The sequence below is a fragment of the Grus americana genome, chromosome 10 (assembly GCF_028858705.1).
Source record: "Grus americana isolate bGruAme1 chromosome 10, bGruAme1.mat, whole genome shotgun sequence".
Taxonomy (NCBI): Eukaryota; Metazoa; Chordata; class Aves; order Gruiformes; family Gruidae; genus Grus; species Grus americana.
Window position 1 is genome coordinate 8,940,991 of NC_072861.1, and position 14,354 is coordinate 8,955,344.

General features: G+C 40.9%; 1 protein-coding gene across 1 annotated transcript in view; it reads right to left on the reverse strand.

Moving 5' to 3' along the window:
• Positions 1 to 3,984: 3,984 nt before the first annotated feature.
• MYZAP (myocardial zonula adherens protein) overlaps positions 3,985 to 14,354 on the reverse strand; it is a 62,484-nt gene continuing 52,114 nt past the window's right edge. Inside the window, exons 13-15 of the mRNA XM_054836466.1 lie at positions 9,001 to 9,696; positions 8,226 to 8,448; positions 3,985 to 7,277 (exon numbers count right to left, since the gene is read on the reverse strand). Coding sequence (XP_054692441.1) covers positions 7,140 to 7,277; positions 8,226 to 8,448; positions 9,001 to 9,696 — 1,057 coding nt within the window. The 3' untranslated portion in view covers positions 3,985 to 7,139. The remainder of the gene's footprint in view (positions 7,278 to 8,225; positions 8,449 to 9,000; positions 9,697 to 14,354) is intronic.

Sequence of the window (14,354 nt, forward strand, 5' to 3'; positions counted from 1 at the left end):
CATCACTGTGTATCTTCCTTGACTAATATTCTCATTTTTCTGCATCTTTGATGTTTTCTTTCATTAAAATTCCTGGCTCATAGCCACAAAAATCTGCTGTGCAGGCAAAAAATGGTCTGCAGACATGACATATGATGATGCCCAATGTCTGTGCAAGGATAATATTTATCATCAGCTATCATTTAAGCAGTACTATAATCAGTACAATGCCAATTTAAAGCAGCTCAGAGAAATACATGTGAAACCAGGGAATAAGAACTTCTAAACAATATGAAATAACTTGGGTCAGTAAAGAAAATATTATTGCACATAATGAAGATTTTGTGAATCTGTGTTGTTGTGGGGGTTTTTTTTCCCTCTTCAGGAAAAAGCAGGGGGAAAACCAATGACAAAGTAATTTCACACATAATTACAAATGGAATTGATGGATCTGTAACTCTGGAAACCACAATTACATCCAGACTTTTATAGTAACCAGGAGACAACACAGGCCACTCATAACAGTGACTTAAACAGAAAGAGCTTATCACACAGTCTCTGAAGATTTCCTAAATTTAAATGCAAATAGTTGGCTAATACAGCTCTTTTTATATGTATATACTAGAACCAGTTGGTTCATTTGGTTTGTAGGTAAATACTGGAAGATTTATTTTTAAATATTTGTAAGAAAACAGAAGAAAATCAATGTTAATTCAACGTAAATGGAAGAATAGATAAGATTGCTGGAGAAAAAAGTGCCAATGCCACTTCATGTTTTCATGTTAATACGCAAATACACTGAGCTCCTCTCTTGGTGAGGAACGTCACCCATTTTAGTTCTAATCGATCAGTAAGAGATGGACACCTTGCAACTTCAATGGATAACGGTCGAAACGGCTTGGAAATGTAAATCTCGTGGATTATGTAATTTACTTCTCTCTCTCCATTGTCAGTTTGGGAAGGCGCATCCACCTATCACACAAAGCCCTAACAACTAAGCATTCAGCCTTGCTGAGAGTCAATCTCCCTCACTGAGATCTTCTGGTGTCATTGCACTGCCAGACTTAGTTATGCTTCTGTCTGTGCAGTAAAAAAATCCTATAGCTTCTTGCAGAATTGCAAGTTTTGTCACAGAATTTGTGCTCATTGCAGCACAGGTCGTGCATGCACTGGGAGGGCAGTGCAGATGACATCTTCAATTCAGAGACGGATGCAGGAGATCACATGCTGTTATAACCAGAGCTGCAGTACTCCCACCGCTGTCTGACTAATCTCCGGATAAATTGAATGTGTATGTTACTAGCATCGAGTAACAATTGAGAAAACATTTTTCAGGAAAAAAAAAAACAACAGAAGAAAAACACAGACTGAAATCTCACAACTGAAATTTCTGTTCAGAAGAAGTGTACAAGGAATATCTCCTATCAAGTGCTCAGCTTCAGAGACTCGGCAAAACCTTGGACTACAACTACTTGCCACATTATATCACTGCCTTGATCTAATAAGCAACTACATTAATACCAGCTGTGTGTATAGAGGGAGGAAATATGAATATGTTCATTAAGCATTATGGCCCCACTTATCTCCCTCATGACTTCAGTGGAGATGTGCCAATTCATGCATGATGCAATTATGGTCCCCAATATCAAACCTGAAAGAAAAGCAATGCGGGTGTCACTCAGTACAAATTCTTACAAATTTCCCTGTCAAGAAATCTGTCTTATACTTACTGCTGGAGGCCACATTCACTCATATTTGGATGATTAGAAGTGAAATACTTAGTTCAATGACTCTAGCAAGTTGAAAATCAATTTGCTTCCCACACACATTTCACTGTGCTCATTTGTGTCATCTCCTCACATTTAGTAATCGGTTCACAACTCTTATTCACAAATTCCCTTGCACGCAGAGATTAAACAAAACACAAAGCCAATATCCCAGTTCAACAGAGCACTTGCACATAAATATTCCTACAGGAATCAAGCTTTGACTTCAGCACATGCTTTCATGCTTCACCAAATCAAAGGCCAATTTAATAAAATCATAACCAAATGATCAAAACAGTTGCTTTAAAGAAGAGATGACTAAATGCCTCTAAAGCTTTGCATACACATGGAAGAATAATTACAGTATTTACAAAGGAGTCAAATGGAGTTAAGCACTCATATCCCACGGAAAGTCAATGTAAGTGTAAAATGTTTGGACTACAGTCAGCTAACATTTGCCTGCCACAGTCAGCAGTGACATAGCACTGCAGAAGTGTGAGAATAAAACACAATCATTAGCTTACCAAAAAAGAAAAAAAATACCACAGCAAAATAAATGTTGTTTTCACACAGCTGTCTTTTCTACTTCCCTTTCCCTCCTAGAACGTGGGAGTTCACAACCTGAAAACAAACATTAGGAAACCAGGAAATCTCAGTGGTGATCTCCACACATACCACCCGAAGAGCAGCGGACTTGCAACAAAACACAAGCCACAAACTCATACATACAGTTCAGTTAGCACCTCCCTGGAACAAGACCACACCATGCAAGACCTACTCCCTGAAGAGTTTGTCCTTACAAGACACTTTGGAGAAGTTATGCTTCCTTCTTAGACTGCTCTGAAAAAGAAGCAAGGCTGGCAAAGCAGAGAAAAGCCACCTTTTCCTACAGCAGAGTCCATGGGGTAGGGCACAGCTGCTTCCAACATGGGACTCCCATTCCTTGCCCCCTTTATGCCATTCATTTGATATAAAAGGCCAAGAATTCATTGCAATTCCCCTGGACCAATGATACTCCTTGCAGGCACTAACTTGCTAAAGGCAGATGACGAGCCAGATGCCACTCAAATTAGGCCAAAAATGTTCTGAACAGGGTCCCACTACAGATGATTTTCACTGGCAAAACTCAGCACGGAACACAACTGAGATTACAGTCAGCCTCCTGGATCCAGGGAACTGGCTCTGCGATAGAGCTGCACAAAACAACTAGCCAGCCAGATCTCCATCTCCAACTCAGGCCCTATCTCCTCCACGAGACTGCTAAAGGCTGCCAGCTTGTGGTGTGTCTGGGATATGGGAATTGTCTGCAAGTTCCATACAGAAACCCCTAAACTGCTGCCCAGGGGCTGCTCACGGAGCATGACCAGCTTTTGCCATGGCTTCCCACCCAAGTTTTGATTCATCAGTCTGTAGTGTCTGGATATTCTTTACTCTGACTCCTGATACTGCATCCTTGCGGCAGGTTCAGAAATTCCACATCAGAGCGCCATGGTTTTCAAATTCTCTCAATTTGCAGGCCCCATTTCCTCCACACAGGAACTTGCAGCTTACTGCCACTGACTTTTTTTGATCGCATGGCCCTTAAAAGCAGTCCACAAGCCATTCAGACAGAAAACTACTAATAGAACTGCTGACCTGTCAGCTAGGTCTAATTCTAAAAACCAGGAAAAACTTCTGCAAATTTTCTACCCTTAGTAACTCTCATAGTTCCCCAAAATAATTAAGTATAGCAACATTTAGGTCTTTCTTCTTTCAAATGTTATTTCCCAAATACTTAACATAAATTTTTAGGCTGCTAAATCCTCTAGATTGTGTTATCACCACAGCTGGCAAACCAGATTGCGTGTTCTCTCCTTCAGGAGAGGTTACAGCTGTGAACAGAAACTCTATTACCAAGTTGGGGATCAGGTACTCCTAACAATGCAAAATTCAAGGGCCTACAGCTGCTGCTGCACAGATACCTGCCTCACATGCTATAGCTCTTGTACTTGCAGCACACCATTTAAGTTCTGTCTCTGTGCCATCTTTCAGACCTGCACAATTGCCCAGATTTAGGCCTTGCAGATCTTTTCTCATCCATTTGCATTCCTAGAAGTTTTCCTTCCCTGTACAGCAATTGTTTCCAACTCCATCTCCAGTGTTTTCCTCGTGGAGCACTGAAGCAAAAGGTTCCAGTTTTCCCCAAAATTTTACTGCAAACTTTACACGGTCAAAACAAAATGTTATTCACACAAGGAACTTCAGAAACACATTTTCAATTCTTTATTTTCTACTGAGTTAACAGCCCACTCCAATAAAACAGACAACTCCCAAAAAAGAGAGCAAGCTCCTCAATTCTCAGTGTATGTTTTGAAATGCTGTGGAACTGGAGAATGATGAAATACACAACAGCAATATCATACTCGATCAGAAACTTAATTCAGTATGACTAAACCATTCAAAGATTCACCCTCTTGTTCTCTAACCTTTTACAAACTTCTGGATTGCACATCCTCCTTAACACGGGACACTCTCTTTATACCTCACTCTCTTTCTCATCACTCACAAAATATTAATTCGAAGTACATACCTGTGCTCAGAACCTAGGACCAAGAAGCCCCCATGAAAGCTTCCAGGTTTTGCAGTAACACAAACCCTTTAGCAATAACTTAAAATTAATACCTTAAGCTTGGGTTTGTATTCACACAGCACTCTCTTCCACAAGGACTCCACCAGCACTGTGCTGAACAGCTGCTAATTGTATAACAAATATATAATGCACTTCACCTGTTACTACAGTGATTTCTTCCTCCCCTTAAAGGTGAAGTTTGCTCATTTAGGGGATCCACTTTGGCAAAGTCCCAACATGTTGAATGCTATCAAAATACAGATTAAGAAAACTGCCACTGCTTCACAAAGTTTAGAGAGCAAACATAAGCCTTAAAAGTGCAAAGAGCGAGCATAATTTTAGCTAGCATAAGACAGTGGTCAGCAGTAGCCTATGTTGAACTAGCTTTTGGTAATGTAGAAAACAAATCCTTAACTGTGTACCTTTGTGTAAATTTCTTTAGCACAGAAAAGCTTAAAAAACTTAAAAGGGTGTGACAGCACAGTCAGTACAGGGATAAGGGTGATGATCTTAAATGAGAGGGAGAGATGAAAAGAAGGCTTCATGCGACAGCAAAGGGAAAGCCAATACACTTCTGAGGCCTCTTGTCCTTAAGCAGTACAACAGACTGAAATAACGGGAGACTGATGACAACACCCAGCCGGACAAGCCGGTGATAGCATGGACAATGGTGATTCGAGAGATGAAGTGCATCCACAGGAGAAGAGCACTCCGCTGGTCTCTGGAGTCAGAGCCACATGCTGGAGGACAGAAATACATACAACCCAGGCATCAGATGGGTCATCAACATGGAGGCTTAGGGATGAATGTGAATGACTGAAAGTATGCCAAAAATAACGCTAACAGAGACAAGTGATGGCAAAAATCTGGGAAGATGAAGCAAGGGCACAAAATAAATGAAAAAATTTTAAAAAAGAGAGGGAAAAAAAGCAGGATAAAGTGGTAAAATGGAGGCTATAAGGCCTGGAACTGGCAAACACCTGCACAGTCTGAAACCAAAATAGGAAATAAGAAAGGAAAGCCTCAGTAGGAGGGCAGCTGCTGCAAAAACACAAAGACATTCACATGTCTGCAAGATATTCAAGTGACTGAGGTATGTAGAAGGTGCCCAGGTGCACAGCTGGTATTAAGATGGAGTTACAGAAAGCAAGAGAAGATAGCAATGGCAGGACCATGTGTGACATGTGGCAGAAGTTAAATGCAGATACAGGGAGCGATAAATCATGTGAAAGGGAATGGGTGGCGCAAGGATGCAGAATATGAATTTGCTTTAGTGACAGGAGATAAGTCTTAGGAGGAAAAGGGAAGAGCAGACAGCTGATGAGAAGCCAATGAACAATGAGAAAAAGAAACCTGTGAGAGGAAAGGGTACAGGAAGTAGGCATCACAGATGAGCAACACATGACCTAGTCTAAAAATACCATGTATTAGCTTAGCAGCAGTTTCACCTGTCCAACTGCATTGCCAGGGTATGGACTGTGCCACAGGGACTGCCTGGGAGAGCTTGTGGAGCATTCGGGAGAGAGTTATTGCCTGCTAGTAAAGTGCTGTGTGCACTCAAGAAGTGGCAGAGACTTTCATCCCCCATTTCTAGATGACATCGTACAGCTTTTTGAATGACACGTCTGGAGTACCCTCAATTTCCAGAGACACCATTCCTGCAGAATATGTACAGATCCAGGAAGAGCCTCGCATGCACAGCTGCCCTGCACACACTGCTGCCGCAGCATGTCAAAAAACAGGTGTTGCCAGGCTATACCAGGAATCTCTGAGGTTTGTTTTTGAGAACTGAACTCATACTAGCACTGGAATATCCTGTCAGTGTGTCCCTTATCTTTCAAAATTCATATTAAAAGGCAGAAAATGTCATTGTAAGGAAGATTTTTTTTTTCTTCTTCAAAGAACAGCTAAAACTGCAAAATACATAGAACATTTTCTCCAAGAAAACCAGAGGGTGGATCTCTTAATTTCCAGTATCAGCCTATGAAAAAATAGTATTCCAAAGTATGAAAGCAGTGTACAAAAATATGGAAAAACACCAAGACTTTTAATAAAAATACTAAAGTCTTTGGACTAACTTGATCTCTTGATGTGCTTTGCAGTAATCACCAAAAGTGAAACAGCAGAGTCCTTAAAGCCCGAACAGAATTTGAGTTACAAAATCACTTGAAATTCTTAACCTATTTACAATATAAGGGCAGAAAGTGTTAGTTTAAGGTGCGGGCACAGAAACAAGTTCTCATGTGATAAGAAGCTAACTTGCAGCTAACTATCACGTATCTATTGCAGCTGTCCGGGCATGTATTTTCACCATACGGTAAAAGCCAGATAATCTTAAATAGATAAAAGAAGTATCTCACATTTATGCAAGACAAGAGCTTTCATACGAGCGAGCAGTTCACAGGCACCTTAGCTTACTTTATGGACACATGTGTTGCTGCCCTTTGCAATCACGTTTCTGCGCAGAAGAAACCTTCTCTTGTAGATGACTCATCGTAGCCTGCAAAAGGTGTATTAAAGAGCTCACTTTGCTGTAGCTGAAAACTATGGGGCATTCCACAAGGACCAACTGCCCAAACTGCTCAAAAAACAGTCCCCAAATAATACAGGGGTTACCACTTAATAACACTTATGAGGTTTATACTGAACCCTTCCCATAGCTGTAATATTAAAATTTTAGAAAAAACCTGACTAGCTCAAGCATTCTCAATATTCAGGTTTGGGTTTTAAGAAGTACTGCATAAAGATCAGTTACGTGGCTCATCCTCAGACATCCATTCTTGAATTCAGTCCTCTGCTGAAAAATAATCTTCATCTCTCACTTCTCTGTATTGCATTGAGGCCTCCCCCTCTGGTTCAAACCTGAGCATTTTTATATTCAATCTCTCTGCAAGCTTCTGTGCTGCAAGCTTGGCTTGCATTTCCTGTATATAAAAGAAGAAAAGAAAAGAAGAGAAAAAGACACAAGTTAGAAAGTGTTCATTTGCCATTTTTATCCTGGTCATGAAAAAACTAATATACTAAAGTATAAACTTGACATAATAATATTAGCATATCCAGAGTGGGCATAATTAAAAGTTTTAGTAACTAGCAAAGAAACTTCAGGTTTCTTTTCACACTTATTCATAACTGGGCTATTAATATTTGAAGTCCTTCTTCTAAGAGCTGAAATTCCCCATGTCACAGTCCTCACCTGTGATACACTAATGACAGATTTAATGGAACAAAATGAGTCCACATAAGAGAGCAGCTGTGCACAGTAACCATGTAGCAATAGCAATTCTTGTCATTCAGCAACCTCAGCAAAAAGTATATCTCCATTTTCCAAATAAATTATCTCCCTTAAAGTGCCAAGATGACTAAATTAGCAAGTGCTTTTAAAACAATAAGCAGCAAACACTTTTACAACAGTGTCTAATTTAAACACTAGCTTGGAACTACCTGGAAAGTCAAAAATCAAAATCCATTACAACAGAATATGGATTGTTTGGGCACAGCATAAATAAAGACAAATGCAGATACTTGCATATTTTAAGAATTAGAAATACTGCTAGGCATTCATTTATACAAAGGCCAAAAACTCTTCAAAGACTAATAGGCAAGGTATATATTTAAATTTCTAGTCAGAGGTAAGGTGAGTGCAATGCACCAACACTAGATTTTTTTTAATGCAGAAATAACAAGGGATTAATACATTATTTAATTATATCATTAAAAGACTCAAATACAAGAAAAAGTCCCTTTCCTCAAAGTCTGCCCAACTCCATTTCATCATCAAATTCATCAGGATGAAGAGATCCTTTTATGCTTTCTTTTTTTAGGGGCGATCTCAATTATATAATTGCTTTTCAGACCAAATCTTAAATTCATACCTCATAAGCTTCTTTTTGCTGTATCTGAATTGCTATGGATTCCTCTATGGATAAGAGCTTAGCAGGGGAATGGTGAAGTGGTGGCAGTCGAGCTGCTGTGATGTCATTCAAATGTTTCTTATCTCTAAGTCGTCTTTCTTCAGTAGTAATTGGAGAGCCAAATCCCCCGGGTGATTGACTGGATGAGGAACCATGCGATGATCCACTTTGCTCTCCTGATAATCTGGAAGACATAAAACATAAAAGTTGTGACCCAAATTTGCAGCACAAGGTTGAACAACTTCAGTTCCAAAATTTGTTATTTTCAGTGTGTAAGAGCTGAAAAGAAATGTGAAGTGTTATGACACCATAAATAAAAAAAAAAAGCAGCACTCAGAAAAACTAAAAAGACTTCTCTGCAGAGAGACAATATCACAAAAGTTACTCCTGACAATGAACAGAAAAGGTATGCCAATTAGCTAGCAAGCATGACAGCAATGCTTTGGGAGTCACACGAAGTATAAACTACTACTGGTACCAGTACAGACAATGTGAATTGAAATTTCTGTAGAGGTGCAGGAAAAGCAGAAGGCTACTTGCTATGAAAGTTCTACAAGTTCTAGAATCGATCCACAAGAAAGTTTCTCCAATTGTTTGATAGTTTTGTAGCTTAAGCTATGAAACTCTATGAAGACTTTAAAACTCTTTAGTCACCCACCATGCTTGTTCTATACCGTTTCCAATTTTATACAAGTCAATTATTTCACAAAAGTTTTTTCTATTCCATAATACTTACACATTTGTTTTAAATTTGTTTTTTTTTATGACTGGGTTCTTGGCTCTAGACTCTAGAACTTCAATATAATGTGGTGTCTTGGGGTGCAGGCTTCCAAAGGTATTGCCCTTACGTTTAGCCACATTCTGCTCTCTTTCCAACACTTTTTCACTATTATCTTCATCTACAATTGTAACTTTTTGAAAGGCATCAACCAACGTGTCTTTACTGTTGTCCAAAGCAGCTGTACTTTCTGTACTCTCCTCAGTATTGCTCTGAGATACCAGTTCATCATTTTTCAGATGACTGCTCGTGGCTGACTTGGAGACGACTTCACAAGAAAGATTCTGATCTGTTGCAACAGTCTTTACTTTATCACTTTTCCTCTGAGTCCTTTGATTTTCCAGAGCTGTATTTGTGGCATCTTGCTCAATACATTCTTCCTCCTGCTTTTGGGAAGAAACCTCAGGAACTTCTTTAATATTAGAGTTTTCATTAAAGATTGAGGAATCTTCATGGTTTAGTATGTCCTTGTTTAGGCTAACTTGCTGTTTGCCTGTATTAATCTCCTCCTGTTTCACCTGAAACTCCAACCTGACAGCAGATAACAGCTCAGCTGTCCTTGCCAATTCTTCTTCTTGTAAAATGGCAAGCGTCAGCTTTTCAGCAAAATCCAAGATCTTCTTACCCTTATCTGGAAGCCTAGCAATGAATTTCCTAGGACCAAAAAAAAAAAGTTATTTAACAGAGTAGAAACAATCCTATTTCAATCTGATATACGGAACTGTTTTATTAGAATAGTTAACATAGCAGGTTTCTTATTCTAGCATTTTCTTTCTTACATACTAGATTTCTGAAAGGTGGTAATATGCAAAGCACTTGCAGCCTCAGATGTATACTGTGATAAACCAACTATTACACTTTTTTTCTGCTCTGTTTTGCACAGTGTGCAAACAGAGTTTAGTATTTTCATCAAAGCAGAGCACACAGATTTTTTTGTCCGTATTCCAGAAATAATCACACAGTTGTTTCCGTGACCGCCCGCAGGCTGTAAACCCACCCAGACGTGTGCAATTAGAAGGCTATCCAGCGGCTGCGATGTTGACAGCCCGGGAGGAAGGCGCTGCGCGGTTCCGCGGCCTCAGGGAAGGTACAGGGAGGCCGGGCAGGGACGGGGCCCCAGGGGAAGCGCTGAGGGGCGGCAGCCCCGCATCTCCAGAGAGCGCCGCTGCCGCGGCAAAAGCCGGACGCCCCGCGAGGTATCTGCAGCTTCATCCGCCCCCGACAGGAGTCGGGAAAAAAACAGGAGGAAAAACAGGAGGAAGGGGTTTGGCCGCTGCCGCCTGCGCGGGGACGGGCGAAGCCGGCCGGAGGCCTGACCTCGGCGCCCGCGCTTCTCCTCACCGGTCCGCCAGCAGCCGCTCCTGCCGCCTCAGCATCTCCCGCAGCTCAGGCAAGCTCCGGCCCCTCAGTCCGACGCCGCCGCCCGACGCTGCCATGCCGCCCCACGCCGCCTGTCACCGGCGCAGCCGCCCGGGTCCGGCGCCGCTTCCGCAGCTCGCCGGAGGCCGCCATCTTACCGGAAACGACGGTAGGGCCGCAGGGCGCGACTTGGTCGGAACGCGAAGGCCGACACGGCCGCTGCCTGAGGGGAGCGGCCCCGCCTCCGATGTGCGGGAGAAACTGCCCAGTCGGGGACGGGGATGCTCGGGGTGCCGAGCGCTCGGCACTCCTTTTGATACGTTCACGCAAGCCGAGAATAACGTCAGACGTTTGGTTTTTGCCGGCTCAAGCAGTTCTTGCGTAGGGCGGGGAGGAGCACGCGCCAGCCTCTCCACAGGGTGGGTCCGGCTCCGTGTCCCCCTTTCGTCACAACACTCTGACAGAAATTGAATTGGTATTCAAGGAACATACTTCATCTTAGCCTGGGTGTGAGGAGTTCTGCAGAGCAGAGCCAGTATGCCTAAACAGCTGCAGAAGCTTAAATGTTCCTTACATTAATTATTTTGCATTTTCACTGACGAAAGCCATGCCATTTCCCTGTGTCCAAGTAGCTTTTAGCAGAGCATCAATTGCTATTTAGGACTCAAGGTTTAATCTTCAGAGATCTGTTGAAGTTTTCTTTACGCAGCATTTATTTTTTAATGTGTATGTAAGATACAGAGACCGAATATAGAAATTCAGACTGTACTGTAACATTGGCCTGCTTGCTCCAAACGTTCCTAACTGATAGGAGTGCCGTGAGCTTTAGTAAGTCCACTCCATCTAGTAGTAATAAGCTCGGTCATTAGCTGAATGGTAGTTCCCAGGTGGCAGATGTCAGCCTTTTAAAGTTGATCCCAGTGGAGGTTTCTTGATCCAAGTAATAGCGAAGAGGCACATTTCTCAGAGATTGTTAAAACAGTTGTTTTATGAACAGGATGAGCGGAGGGCTGACCCTGGAGAGACTGAGGGAGGAAGCATTTTCAAATGGCTGCCCGCCCCTTTGTTTGCTCAGCTGGAAGGTGACTGGAAAGGCTGAGGGCCAGGGGAAATGAGATTAATCAAGTAGGCAGCTACCCATGGAAAAAAGTACCACTATCAGGGAGAGAAAAGCCAAGTTAAGCAACTAGCCAAAGAGACCATTTCACTGTCTCTTATGTACAACCTGGATCGTCTCCCATGGAAAATCCCTCAGGGAGTTTTCCATAAGAGTTTAGGGACGGGGAGATCACTGGGAGTTTTTCTCACCAGGAGATTACCCGTTCACACAAGTTCTCTGAATTGCTGCCTCTGTAATGTGGGCTTAAGTCATGCCATCTGTGTAACATTTCTGCATCTTGCAAGAAGAATTGGAGAAAGTGGGAAGGCTGGGGATGGCAACAGCACTGCTTCTGCCGCATGAAAGGAGGAGTCTGGAAGGAACGATCTCATTAGACCACTGCTCTGCGCTTATTGTGATGATGGTTCCTCTCGGTTCAACTGGTGTTATTACATGTACAGAAAAGTAATGCTGGTATGTACAATGGGTTTCAGCTTATGTGCTAAATTCATAAACAGAGAAAAATAGAGCAAAAAATGAAGAGAATAAAGTCCTAATAACATGACTGCTGGGAATCATAACTGCTCATTCTGTAGCCTCACTTGGAATACTGTTCATCAAGTCTGTATTTGTCCAGGGTGACTGGGAAGGAATATTGTTCATCTTTACAGTTTGGGAGTTTTAAGTTTTGGAATACCATAGTCTGTTTACAGGTAACACACGGATCCAGAGTGATGAACAAATAGCTGAAATTTGGAAGGTGCCGGAACAAATATATTCTTGTTTATGGAGAGATGGGCAGCACCTAGATACAATGCAATCTAGGTAGTATCAATTTTGATACAAATGTGAAGAAGGAAAAATAGATGTAAGCTTTCTCAGTCAAGGAGCAGAAGTATGGAGCACTTGTGGGACTGAGGAAAATTATCTACTTAGGCATTGCTTGCCCTGGGATGAAATACAGGTGTGTAGGAAAATCCTCACCAGCCACACTCTGAACATGATCCAGAAATACCTACTTCAAGTTTCGTCTTAGGACTTTGCTCTTGCTTCTCTTGGGAGACCAATACACTGTCATTATTTGCTGTGCGCAGTAATATTTTCATTGTTTTCCTCAGAGCATGCTTGGCCTTTTTGATTAGAGGCTTTATTTTGTATCACTTTCTTGAATATTTTGATCAGCATTCATGTGAGCTAAGTATAGAATAAAACTGGTGTGTGTATGTGTGTCTTATTTCTTACATAATGGGCTTTCCTATGTTTCTCACTTGGGACATTATCAAGAGCTATTATTAGATACATTTTTCAATCAGTCTGTTTTCTGTCACTAGATATCTAGAGTTAAATATAATTTATTCTGCAATAGCATGGCTGGAATTACTATGCATTTTAGTATTATTTCTACAAGAAAATTAAAGTATTAGAATGACAATGAGGAATAAGAGTCAGGTATACTAACAAAAAAGAATAAATAAATAATAAAAAAGAACCGCATGAAAAAAACAACACAAAGCAAGGTGTCACCTAGGAGTAGTCATCTCTGTATATAGTATAGCTAAAAAGAAAGGTATTCAAATAACTAACTTATTCTAGCATAGATTATTTTTTAATAGATCACACCAGTTAGAAGGAGCATTGCTACAGACATTTGTGTCTGAATTTTCAGTGTTTCTGTTTTATCAATGCCAGTTATGACTAAGCTGATGTATTCTAGTCATATGACATTTTGAGGGAGATGGCCATGAAGTACAACTAGCTGAATTTTTTCAGGTGGAAAAATTTCCTGTCAGAAATATCTGAGTCTGTCCAAAATTGGTATTAAAACTAACACTCTTGCTTCTTTTCTGTTGAAGGTATAATTTCCATTGTCATTTTCCCCTTTCTTCAATTAATACATAAATGTTACTTCTTTCCACTAGGAAAAGGGGCAAAAGAGACTTCAGAAAGTAGGTTTTGAGGGGGAAAACCCCTACTTTTACAGTTTCTCTGCTCCTAGGTGGAAATATTGAGGGACGGGAGGAGAGGAATCAAACCAGATGTACAAAATAAACCCCCAAAATAACAGAAAAAGTAGTATATTAGGAATTAAAATGAATAATTTTAATTTCATTTAAAAAACCCACATTATGTCCCTTTGTAATAATTAGTTTTATTTTCCTTAATTTAAAGAAAGTATCTCCTCCCTTAACCTTATTTCTCTAAAAAAGCCCCAAACACTTTAAAAGCAATCCTATATATGCTTATACCTATCAACATAGTGTTTCACATATGGGAAGCAACCGTCATATTATTGTAGTATGCCTCCATACCACACACACCTTTACAGAATATCTAACCTCATAGATGTGCACTTCTACCTATTTTCTCTTTAATCCATCAGGTCCCTTTTTCTTTTGAAAGTTTTCACATACCTTAGGTTGTAGACGGCTGCTATCACCTTGTTTTCCTGTGTTTGTTCCATGTTCTAGTGCTTGAGGTAGGGCTGGAAGGGCCTTAACTCATCAGGCCTCTTAAGCACATTTCTTCTTTTACACATGCAAATAGCCCCAGGTGCTGAATGGGAATGAAATAAAATGTAAGTGGAATAAAACTCTCAGCATGTACATCTCCATTCTGTGGAGCAGGGATTTCCTGTACAGAATTACAAACTTAAAGTGGAGAAAACTTACTTCTTGCCTATTTGCTCATCTGTCCATGTCTAAAAGTCTTCAGATGCCAAAACAGGGATTTAAAGCCTCTCCAAAAAGCATTAGTATCTAACTCCCAGAATCCTATGTTGTAGGTTCAGCACTGAGCACTGCTGATCCCAAGAACATTTTATGAGGTCCTTTTGGCAATCTGTACTGAGTACACC